General features: G+C 38.7%; 1 protein-coding gene across 2 annotated transcripts in view; it reads right to left on the reverse strand.

Moving 5' to 3' along the window:
• Positions 1–432: 432 nt before the first annotated feature.
• Positions 433–12,418, reverse strand: part of AKAP7 (A-kinase anchoring protein 7) — a 138,210-nt gene continuing 126,224 nt past the window's right edge. The window contains exon 8 of one of the 2 annotated variants that reach the window (XM_032651566.1): positions 433–1,782. In XM_032651566.1, the coding sequence (XP_032507457.1) occupies positions 1,577–1,782 (206 nt within the window). In that variant the 3' untranslated portion in view covers positions 433–1,576. Of the gene's footprint in view, positions 2,664–12,418 lie in introns of both variants that reach the window. The other variant, XM_032651568.1, reaches the window with a different exon arrangement.

The raw sequence follows: 12,418 nt of genomic DNA on the forward strand, positions 1-12,418 counted from the left end.
AAGCCCCCAAATATCTTTGCTTCCCACTTCGAGGGTTGACTTAAGGAAGCCGGCTACAAACAGTAAAGCCCTCCGCCCCCAGGAGGGACTCCTGGTAAGCAGCTCCCAGGTCTTTGCATCTGGATGGACCCTCTCTTCATCTCTGCTACTGATATCACTTCAGTGACCCACTGTTAGCAGTTTATAAGATGCTACTGAGATTTTCTTTGCCTTCAATGTTCTGTTGTTAATTCTCTGTGAAGCTGACTGATTTGAAGAGCTTTAAAGGTCTCAGGTTAAAGGTGCTCTCCCGGCTGTGCTATCTTAGCATGAAGGACAAAAACGTAAAAGTTAAGAAACACTAAACTATCAGAGCGCCTGTTTCTGACTTCACTATATTCACAAAGATCCAACAGCTTCTAAGAGTGAGAAAAAAAAAATGAAGAAAGGCAACAAGGGAAAACAATACATTTATTAACGGGCATGAAAATGCATAAACTCACTTATAAATAAATGTAGTATAATTTACCCAGTGAAAAAATAGTTAAAATCCATGAGTAAACTGGATTTTATCTTTAAAATGATTACATATTTGATCTCTAATAATTTCCCCCTCCATCATAATCTCTTAGTAGCAGCAATTTTACACTGACTACATAAAAAGCTGTTACTAGTGATTATCGTATGGGAGGGAAACTTTTCAAGAATTTTCTTTAAAAATGAACCAGTGCAAACAAATTCAGATTATGAGGGATACAGTAAGACCGGGGGCTTATCTTCAGAAAAGTAGAAAATAAAAATCCCAAACATTCATTAAGAAATGAAAAAGCAGGGCTTCCCTGGTGGTGCAGTGGTTGAGAGCCCGCCTGCCGATGCAGGGGACATGGGTTTGTGCCCCGGTCTGGGAAGATCCCACATGCCGCAGAGCAGCTAGGCTCGTGAGCCATGGCCGCTGAGTCTGCGCATCCGGAGCCTGTGCTCCGCAACAGGAGAGGCCACAACAGTGAGAGGCCCACGTACCGCAAAAAAAAAAAAAAAAAGCAAATTACATTTTGATCACTGAAAAGTAATACATACGGACATTATAAAACATTCTTAACCAGTGACTGCAATAATTACATTTATAAATGTTCATTCAAGTACTAGTGATCAATAAACATTCAAAGTCTCATTAAAAGTAACAATAGGCATAGATACATGTGAACAATGCTTCTTTTGATTTAACAACAAAAATCATGTCAACAGGAGACAAGTTACCCTTAAAATACTGTTTTTTCTTTTTGTCTGTAAATGATTTTCCACAGTCTGTATATTTTATTTGTGAGGACCCAACGAACATCTCACAATGGCTAATTAAGAAGTCCTTTCTATAAAATGAATCTCGGTATTATAGAGATAAACATTCTAAAACACAAGTCTAGCTTAAAAATAACAGTGCAGAATCAGTTTTCTTTGGTAAGAAATTGTTAACTCCTTACCAATGTTGGTTTGCTGTTGTGCAGACTCTATCAGAACACTTCTGTGGTATTTACCAAAGAGCTATTTAATGAGCTGAAAAGATTTCATAAACTCTGGTACCATGATAGCAAAGTAGAGCTTACGTCAAAATTGCGCTGAAATCAACATCATTTCCTTCATTACTGTTGTTAATGAATCTTCCTTCAAAAAGCTCCCTCCTAATTTTGGCCTGAGTCTCAGGCTTTAATAAAAGTTCCTTTATCTGTTTCACTTTGGACTGCAGACCCATCCTCTCTCGACGCAAAGCTTCATTAATTAAGTCCCGGATTCCAATAGGTTTCTGGCCTATGGAAAAAAAATTATATGATACATTTTACATACAAATGCCAATGAAAAACATTAAATATGGTACACTGACTTATCAAAAGAGAGTTAAAAAGAAACCTTTAAAATGCTGCCCACATTTTATAGAAAAGGTTGCATTTCACCAAAAATATATCATTTACGTGAAACAAACTTACTGTAAATAAAGATCACTGCATAGCGACAGCACACATAGGACAAACATGAAACATTATGGACTAGCTATATGGATAATAATTTCAACAGTGATCATTTTAATCATAGCACTTGCTAGCTCTGTGTGTGTTTTGGCCTCAGATAAAGTAGTCAAATGCCCTGCTAAGCAATATAAATGGTAGTATTCCATTTACGGCAAGGCCCCTTCCATGGCCTTTGAGTCCGCGAGGCATCACGCAAAATACTCTCTCCCAGAGCCTCGGCTGAGGGCAAGTAAAACCTGGGCCATTCTTCCTTCATAAATTAATTTCCTCTGATAGTCCCAGCACTCCATTTCTCTTCCGTTGTGTTTCAGGAATGCAAACACATCGATCATGAAAGTATTAGGCAATCTCCACAGATTGGACAAGAGACACTTAAATAGCACAATGCAAATTAGTCCATTGACTCGGCAGAGGGGAGGCAGGGATGCTTCTCACGGAGCGGCGGGGGCCTGCCTGCCTTCGGGTCTCATTTCCTGTTGTTGTCACTGTCAGTGCCATTCCTATCAGCCTCTTCAGTTTTCACAGAGCTCCCATCCCCTGGCTTGCTTTTGTTCTGTGTTTCTTCCAGATACTGCTGGACAGCCTTGAGCACCGCACTCTCCACCAGCCTCTTACTGAGCCTTACCAGTTCAGCATCATCGGGCTCACCTCCATTCTTATCACCTACATTCCACAATAGAGAAGATAGGTCACTGAGATCATACTGCCATAGAAACTCAGCATGCAGGGGCCGGCTAGTTCAGTTAGTTACAAAGAGCAAGTGTCCTTCAGTCTGGTAAACTGGATCTATAAATCCAAGAATACTGGTTTGGCTTTTCATTTGGTATTTGCAGAAGCAGGAGACTGCCTGTTCCTGAAGACTTCAGGTTGAAAAGCAGTTCATTAGCCCCAATCTTAAAATATTCTACCTAGCAATGCTGGAAGTTCCCCATTTCTACATGAGATTTTTGTTTTTCTCTCGTCCAAAACTGATTACTACTACTAAAGTCCACATACCCACCGCCTGGAGCCTCAGACATGTGAAATCACCAACAAGATGTATTTGCTTCTACTTCACCACTACCAAAGGTCAGGTAATTGAGATTTCCTAATCAACTAGCCACATAGGATCAGCAATTTTATAACCCTTGGCCTGGATGGTTGTTAAAGTCTCAGCCCTCCCATGAAGACAAAAGCAATTACTACTGCTAGGAAATGGTTAAAATAAGCTTGTAAAACTAATATTCTTTTTAATTTCAGAGCTATCACTGCAATTTAAGAAATAGGAAACTGTTCGAGGAAGAGTTAGGATTATGACAGTAAATTCCTAGATGTTAGTATTTTACGGCCATTTTGCTTCCCTGCTAGTGATGATCAAGGTTAAATTATCCTTTCATTTTTCTGTAAAAGGGGTGGTTGTCATCTGTTCAAATGCTGCACATTTCCCACTCATTCTCTTTCTTGTCTCCCTTAACCGAGGAAAAAAAACTAAGGGGCTCATCTCTCATGCCCAGTCAGTCCTTCATCTCCTTCCACTGAGCTATGGATCCAGGAAGGCAGATGACTGGAAGCAAAGACATCTGAGCACCTAAATATATTGAGTAAATGCTAACAGATCTCAAGGGAGTGACAGCATTACAGTAATAGTAGGGAATTTTAATACTCTACTTTCAACAATGGATAGATCATTCAGACAGAAGATCAATAAGAAAACATTGGATTTGAACTATACTTGAGGCCAAATGGACCTAAGAGACATATAAAGAACATTCCATCCAACAGCACCAGAATACACATTCTTCTCAAGCACATATGCAACATTTTCCAGGATAGATTATATATTAGGTCACAAAACAAGTCTTAGCAAATTTTAAAAAATTGAAATCATACCAAGTATCTTTTTCTGACCACAATGGTATGAAACCAGACATCAATAACAAGAGTAAAACTGGAAAATTCACAAACATATAGAAATTAAACAAACACTCATGAACGACCAATGAGTCAAAGATGAAATCAAAAGGGAAATTAAAAACATATATCTCGAAATGAACAAAAATGGGAACACAACATACCAAAGCTTATGATCCAGCAAAAGTAGTGTTAAAAGGGAAGTTTATAGCAATAAATGCCTGCACTAAGAGAAAAGGATGAGCTCAAGTAAACAACCCGGACTTGGGACTTCCCTGGTGGTCCAGTGGTAAAGAATCTGCCCTTCAATGCAGGGGACGTGGGTTAGATCCCTGGTCAGGGAACTAAGATCCCACATGCCACGGGGCAACTAGCCCACGCGCCACACTGCTGAGCTTGCGTGCCTCAACTAGAGAGCCTGTGTGCTGCAAACTACAGAGCCCAAGCATTCTGGAACCCACACGCCACAACGACAGAGCCCACGCACCCTGGAGCCTGTGTGCCACAACTAGAGAAGAGAAAACCTGCACACCACAACTAAAGAGAAGGCCACGGGCCACAGCAAAGAGCCCATGTGCCACAACGAAAGATCCTGCATGCCTCAACGAAGATCCCGCGTGCCACAACTAAGACCCAACACAGCCCAAAATAAATAAATAACTCTTAAAAAAAAACCTAACTTGACATCTCAAGAAACTAAAATATAAGAACTAAGCCCAAAGTTAGCAGAAGGAAGGACATAAAAATCAGAGCAGAAATAAATGAAATAGGAAAACAGTAGAAAAGATCAATGAAAATAAGGGTCGTGTTTTTGAAAAGATAAAACAAAAACAACAGACGTTTAGCTAGACTTCCAAGATAAAGAGAGAACTCAAACAAAATTATAAAGAAAGAGGAGACATTACAACTGATACCACAAAAATAAATATCATAAGAGACTACTGTGAACAATTTCAGGTCACTAATCAGACAACCCAGAAGAAATGGATAAATTCCTAGAAACGTACAACCTTCACGTATGAATCATGAAGAAACAGACAATCTGAACAGACCAACAACAAATTTAAGAGTAAATCAGTAATCAAAACCCTCCAACAAATAAAAGCTCAGGACAGTGTGGCTTTATGGGTGAACTTTACCAACTGCTGATGTGCAACAAATCTTACTGTGCTGAGACTGCTCACAACGTCTCCTCCAAGAACCACAAAGCCATTGCGGAGAGAGCAGCCCAGCTGGCCAGTCACCAAGCCCAACGCCAGGCTGCACAGCGAAGAAAATGAATAGACAGCTCGTGTGCACGTTTTGTTTGTGTTAATAAAACCGTAAAATGGCAAAAAATAATAATAAATAAAGAAGAATTAATGCCAATTCTTCTCAAGCTCTGCCAAAAAAAAAAAAGAAAAACAAAACAACAACAAAAACCTGAAGAGGACGTAACACTCCCACACTCATTTTATGAGGTCAGAATTACCCTGATATCAAAGCCAGGTAAGGATACTATAAGAAAAAAAAAACAAAAAAAACCCCAGGCCAATACCCTCATAAATTTAGATGCAAAAACCTCAACAGAATACTAGCAAACCAAATTCAACAGCACATTAAAAGGATCATACACCACAATCAAGGGATATTTATCCCTGGGATATAAAAATGGTACAACATATGCAAATAAATCAATGTGATACACCATATTAACAAAATAAAGGATAAAAATCATATGATCATTTCAATATATGTAGAAAAGACATCTGACACAATTCAACATCCCTTCGTAATAAAAACTCTCAACAAATTGGGTACGGAAGGAACATATCTCAACATAATAAAGGCCATATATGACACACCCACAGCTAACACACTCAAAGGTGAAAGGCTGAAAGCTTTCCCTCTAAAATCAGAAACAAGGCAAGGGTGCCCACCCTCACCACTCCTATTCCACATAGTAATGGAAGCCCCGGCAAGAGCAATCAGGCAAGAATAAGAAAAAAAAAAGAGGCACCCAAATCAGAAAGGAAGAAGTACGATTGTCTCTGTTTGCTGATAACATGATCTTGTGTACAGAAAATCCTAAAGACTCCACCCAAAAAAACTGTTAAGACCTAATAAATGAATTCAGTAAAGTTTCAAGATACAAAATCAACATACAAAACTCAGTTGCATTTCTATACAGTAACAATGAACCATCTGAAAAAGAAATTTTAAAAATAATTCCATTTAAAATAGTATCAGAAACAATAAAATACTTAGGAATAAATTTAACCAAGGAAGTGAAATATCTATATACTGAAAACTATAAGATTCTGATGAAAGAAACTGAAGACACAAATAAATGGAAAAATACCCCATGTTCATGGATTGGAAGAGTTAATATCATTACAATGTCCATACTATTGAAAGCCATCTATAGATTCAATGCAATCCCTATCAAAATTACAATGGCATTTATTCACAGAAATAGAAAAAAAACCCTAAAATTCATATGGAACCACAAAAGACCCCCAAAAGCCAAAGCAATGATGAGAAAGAACAAAGCTGGAAGCATCACACTTCCTGATTTCAAAACAATATGGTACTGGTATAAAAAAAAGACATATAATAGGCCATGGAGCTGAATCACGAGCACAGAAATAAACTCACACACGTATGGTCAACTAATATTTGGCAGTGGAGCCAAGAATACATAATGGGGAAAGGACAGTCTTTTCAATAAGTAGTGCTGGGAAAACTGCATATCCACATTCAAAAGGATGAAATTTGACCCTTATCTTACACCACTCACAAATGTTACCTTGAAATGAATTTAAGGACTTAAAGCCTGAAACTATAACATTCCTAGAAGAAAACAGAGGAGAGGAGAAAAGCTCCTTGACTTTGGTCTTGGCAATGCCTTTTTTGGATATGACACCAAAACAACAAGCAAAAGAAGTAAAAATCAACAAGTGGGGGCTTCCCTGGTGGCGCAGTGGTTGAGAGTCCGCCTGCCGATGCAGGGGATACGGGTTCGTGCCCCGGTCTGGGAAGATTCCACATGCCGCGGAGCGGCTGGGCCCGTGAGCCATGGCCGCTGAGCCTGCACGTCCGGAGCCTGTGCTCCGCAATGGGAGAGGCCACAATGGTGAGAGGTCCGCGTACCGCAAAAAAAAAAAAAAAAAATCAATAAGTGGGACTACATCAAACTAAAAAGCTTCTGCACAGCAAAAGAAGCAATCAACGAAATGAAAAGGCAACCTACAGAATAGGAAAAAATATTTGCAAATCACATATCCGATAAAGGGTTCATATTCAAAATATATAAGGAACTCATACAACTCAATAGCAAAAACACAAAAAATCCTATTTAAAAATGGGCAGAGAACTTGAATAAACATTTTCCAAAGAAGACATGCAAATGGCCAACAAGTACATGGAAAGGTGTTCAAATCACTCATCATCAGGGAATGCAAATCAAAACCACAATCAGGTATCACTTCACGCATGTTAGAATGGCTATTATGAAAAAAACAAGACATAACAAATGCTGGTGAGGATGTAGAGAAAAGGGAACCCTTGTGCACTATTGGTAGGAATGTAAATTGGTGCAGTCACTATGGAAAACAGTATGACGATTCCTCAAAAAAAATTAAAAATACAATTACTATGCGATCCAGCAATCCCACTTCTGGGCATATATCTGAAGAAGATGAAATCACTATCTCAAAGAGATATCTGTGCTCCCATGTTCACTACAACATATTTCACAATAGCCAAAACATGGAAACAACCTAAGTGTCCATCAATGGTTGAACGGATAAAGAAAATGTGGTGTATATATATACAATGAAATATTATTCAGCCATTAGAAAGAAATCCTGCCATTTGTGACATGGATAAACCTTGTGGGTATTATGCTAAGTGAAATAAGTCAGAAAAAGACAAGTACTGTATGATATCACTTACATATGGAATCTAAAAACACTGAACTTATAGAAACAGGAGAATGGAGGTTGCTAAGAACTGGGGGATAGGCTTGGAAAATATGTTGGTCAAAGGGAACACACTTTCAGAAATAAGATGAATAAGTTCTGGGGCTCTAATGTACAGCATGGTGACTACAGTTAACAATACTGGATCCTATACTTGAAAGTTGCTATAAGAGTGAAGCTTTAATGTTCTCAGCATAACAACAAAATTATAATTATGTGAAGTGAAGGATATGTTAACTAATCTTAAAGTAGCAAACAGTTCACAACATATAAATGTATCAGATCATCACCACTGTACACCTTAAATTTATATAATGTTATATGTCAATTATATCTCAGTAAAGCTGAAAAAAAAGAAGTAATTAGAACGCTCACACATTAAACCTCAGCTCAGTTTTGGAATATCACCCATGACCTCCAGAAGCCAAAAGCCCAATGCCGCACTTACGACCTCAGGTCTGGGACAGGCAGACACAAAGGGTGTGAACAGGAAGATGGACATTACTTTCTAACGTCACACGTAACAGGGATTGGAATACAAAAGCATATATGCCAAGGGTGAGAACTGGCTCCTAACCCTCCTTCTGAGTCCCACCACTTCTCCTTAACACATGTCTGAGGCCAATTATGCTTATAACCATCATTCCTAGAAGAGGGATGGGTTAAAGGCCCATCTGGACACGCTACAGTGGGAGGCCTTAGCAACTGCTCTCCCCTCAAAAGTGACAGTATGGTACTCCAGATCCATGATCAAAAGTCCTGGATAGTAAGCTTCAACTCAGTGATCTCTATATAGAATTTACTAAACTAAATATGTCAAGATATTGTTAAAAGAAAGATAAAGAAATTCATTACTAATACCATACTTGGGAGCAAGTTAAGACTATTTTTTTTTTTTTTTTTTGCGGTACGCGGGCCTCTCACCGTTGTGGCCTCTCCCGTCGCGGAGCACAGGCTCCAGACGCGCGGGCCCAGCCACTCCGCGGCACGTGGGATCTTCCCGGACTGGGGCACGAACCCGTGTCACCTGCATCGGCAGGCGGACTCCCAACCACTGCGCCACCGGGGAAGCCCGACTATTTTTATTAGTAAGAATGAATGAGTATATTGCCTAATATTTAAAGAATTCTATTAATCTTACAACACAGTGTTTATACTGTATAGATGTACCTCCAGATGTGTTACCTGGAACTATTTTTTAGTGGCTCTTCAAATTTAAGAGGGAAAATCAAACTTCATGTGAAAAAATACTTCTCAAGTACCCTTCAGTACACTGTAAACGACTCTCTACATCTGCCACCCAGTCAGCATTCTTGCAACTCTTCCTGACCCCAGTCAGCTTTAAGATAACATCACTCGTCACATTACTGATACATCACCAGTAAGATAATAGGGTTGGATTTGAGTCTAAACATTACTCAGTCTCCAAGAAGCATCTCAGGTCAAAAAGTATGTGCTTCAGTGATTTCTCTCAGTATACAATAAAGTGTCCCATTACTTCAAACATTAAGAAATATAAAACACAAAAATCTTCCCACAAAAAGTTAATTTTCCCTTCTGACTTTCATATTTCTGTTTATGCTTTTACTATTAACCAAGACAACCAAGCTCAAAACAAGATTATTACCATCTTTGACTCTATCCAGCCTATGGGTCAAATATTAACTATCTACAATAACGAACTAATTAACCAATCACCAAAAAAGAAATTTATAAATGAATCTTCCAGATCTGTCCTGTATTCTTGCCCCACCTATGATTTCCACAAAGGCATCCTCAGACTATCAACGTTGGCCCAGGGAAAAGCCTATTGGAAGGCTCATCACAGAGGCCTGCGAGAACGCAGCAATTCAAGAAATGCATATCTTCGTTCCAATGAGATTTTTTGTGTTCCCACTTTCAGTAGACTTAATTCAGCTTACTTGAAAGAGGCATTTTAAGATTAAAGTATTTTTCTTTTGACCACTACTTGAATAAAGGCATCTGTCTCCCACAGTGACCTCTAAGATAAACGACTGCATTCATTTTACCTGAAGCCTAGTTAACAATGGCAGTTCAATGTGTCACCGCAAGGTACATGATTTATCATTCAACATTCCAACAAAAGTACACACAAAAAATATTCCCAGTGGGCGGAATATAAAACGAAATGATACAAACGAACTCATTTACAAAACAGAAACAGACTCAGACACTTAGAGAAGGAACTTGGGGTTACCACGGAGGAAGGGTTGGGGGAAGGGATAGTTAGGGAGTTTGGGATTGACAAATACACACTGCTATATTAAAGATGGATAACCAGCAAGGACCTACTGCACAGCACAGGGAACTCAATGTTATGTGGCAGCCTAGATGGGAGGGGAGTTTGGGGGAGAATGGATACATGTATATGTATGGCTGAGTTGCTTTGCTGTGCGCTTGAAACTATCACAACATTGATAATCGGCTATACCCCAGTACAAAATAAAAAGTTAAAAAAAAATAAAATGTCTGCATTTTTTATGTTAAAAAATATTCCCAGTGTATGCAGCACCCTCTCGACAAAAATATTCTTTCTTGGTCTACCAAGGTTACTTACTATCATACCTATTTGAAACGACAGATTAATCTTTCTCTTTGACACTGTTTTTTTAGAATCCCCCCCTAGAAAATTTTTAATCAATTTCTTAGGAGAATACTAAAAATATAAAAGAAAGGGAATGAGAAATGCTATCAAGTCCACCAAACGTAGTAGTGTCCCTAAAAGAACAGACTTAAGAAACTTTTCAACAAATTTGAAGGAAGCAATTCCACTCTCTGTAAGAGCTGTAACATAATTAATCCACGGTATGTACCCAAGATTCAGCTTTTATTTATATTACCTGAGATCGCTGATACCAAGCCAGCACATAGAGAAAATTTATATCTGTGATTATAAAAAAGAAAATAAGTGACCTTCTTTGTGGTAGCAAGAATATGTGCTACCTACTGTGATAATTTAAGGTCAATATTAATGTGGGTCAGCTGTTTTCATGTGTGAGCTGACCCAATAATTGCCTAACTGATATCACATGAAGGGCTCCAGAAACCATTACCACCCTCCATCCAAAGCCAATATCTAGATGCCTATTTGTCCTGACAAGAATAAACCATATTAATAGTTTTTAAAAGAGAACCAAAAAAATCTTCATAACAATGCCATGTAAGCTCTGAGAAAAAGAGTGCAAACACATTAAAAGTTCTCATTTGTCCCAATCAAAATCCCAGCAAATTATTTTATGAATATCAACAAACTGATTCTGAAGCTTACATGGAAAGGCAAAAATAAACATTATAACCAACACAATATTGCAGGAGAAAAACAAAGGCAGAGGACTCACACTACCCAACTTCAAGACTAACTATAAAGCTACAGTAATCAAGACAATGTGGTATTGGCAAAAGAACAGACAAAAACATCAGTGAAAGAGAACAGAGAGCCCAGAAATAGACCCAGACAAGTGTAATCAATGTGATCTTTGAAAAATGAGCAGAAGCAATACAATGGAGCAAAGACAATCTCTTCAACAAATGGTGCTGGAACAACTGGACATCCACATGCAAAAAAATAAATCTAGACACAGACCTGAAACTCCTCACAAAAATTAACTCACAATGGATCATAGATCTAAATGTAAAAAGCAAAATTATAAAACCTCTAGAAGAAAACACAAGAGAAAAGCTAGATGACCTTGGGGATGGCAGTGACTTTTTAGATACAACACCAAAGGCATGATCCATGAAAGAAATAATTGATAATTTGAACTTCACTAAAATTAAAACCTTCTCCTCTGTGAAAGACAGTGTCAAGAGAATAAGAAGACAAGCCAGAGTCTGGGAGAAAACATTTGCAAAAGACACATCTGATAAAGGACTGTTATCCAAAATGTACAAAGAACTCTAAAAGCTCAACAGCAAGAAGACAGGCAATCTGGTTAAAAATGGGCCAAAAAGGTACATGAACACATGCTCAACATCACTAATCACCAGGGAACTACAAATCAACACAACAATAAGATATCACCTCACACCTGACAGAATGGCTATTATCAAAAATACCAAGAGATAACAAGTGTTGGAAAGGAAGTGAATAAAAGGGAATCCTTGGGGCTTCCCTGGTGGCGCAGTGGTTGAGAGTCCTCCTGCCAATGCAGGGGACACGGGTTCGTACCCCAGTCCGGGAGGATCCCGCGTGCCGTGGAGCGGCTGGGCCCGTGAGCCGTGGCCGCTGAGCCTGCGCGTCCGGAGCCTGTGCTCCGCAACGGGAGAGGCCACGACAGTGAGAGGCCTGCGTACCGCAAAAAAAAAAAAAAAAGTGAGGATGACAAAAATATTTTTTTCAGACATATAAATGCTGAATTAATCCATCATCAGTCAACGAGCACTAGAAGATATGTTAAAGGAAAAAGTTAAGGCAGCAGAAAAATGAGACTAGATGGAAATTTGGATCTATTCAAAGATGAGAAGAGAACTAAAAACTGTACACATATAGATGAAAATAAAAGAATTTCTCTCATCCTTAACCTCCTTAAAAGACAAATAACTGTT

This window comes from Phocoena sinus, chromosome 12 (genome assembly GCF_008692025.1).
Source record: "Phocoena sinus isolate mPhoSin1 chromosome 12, mPhoSin1.pri, whole genome shotgun sequence".
Taxonomy (NCBI): Eukaryota; Metazoa; Chordata; class Mammalia; order Artiodactyla; family Phocoenidae; genus Phocoena; species Phocoena sinus.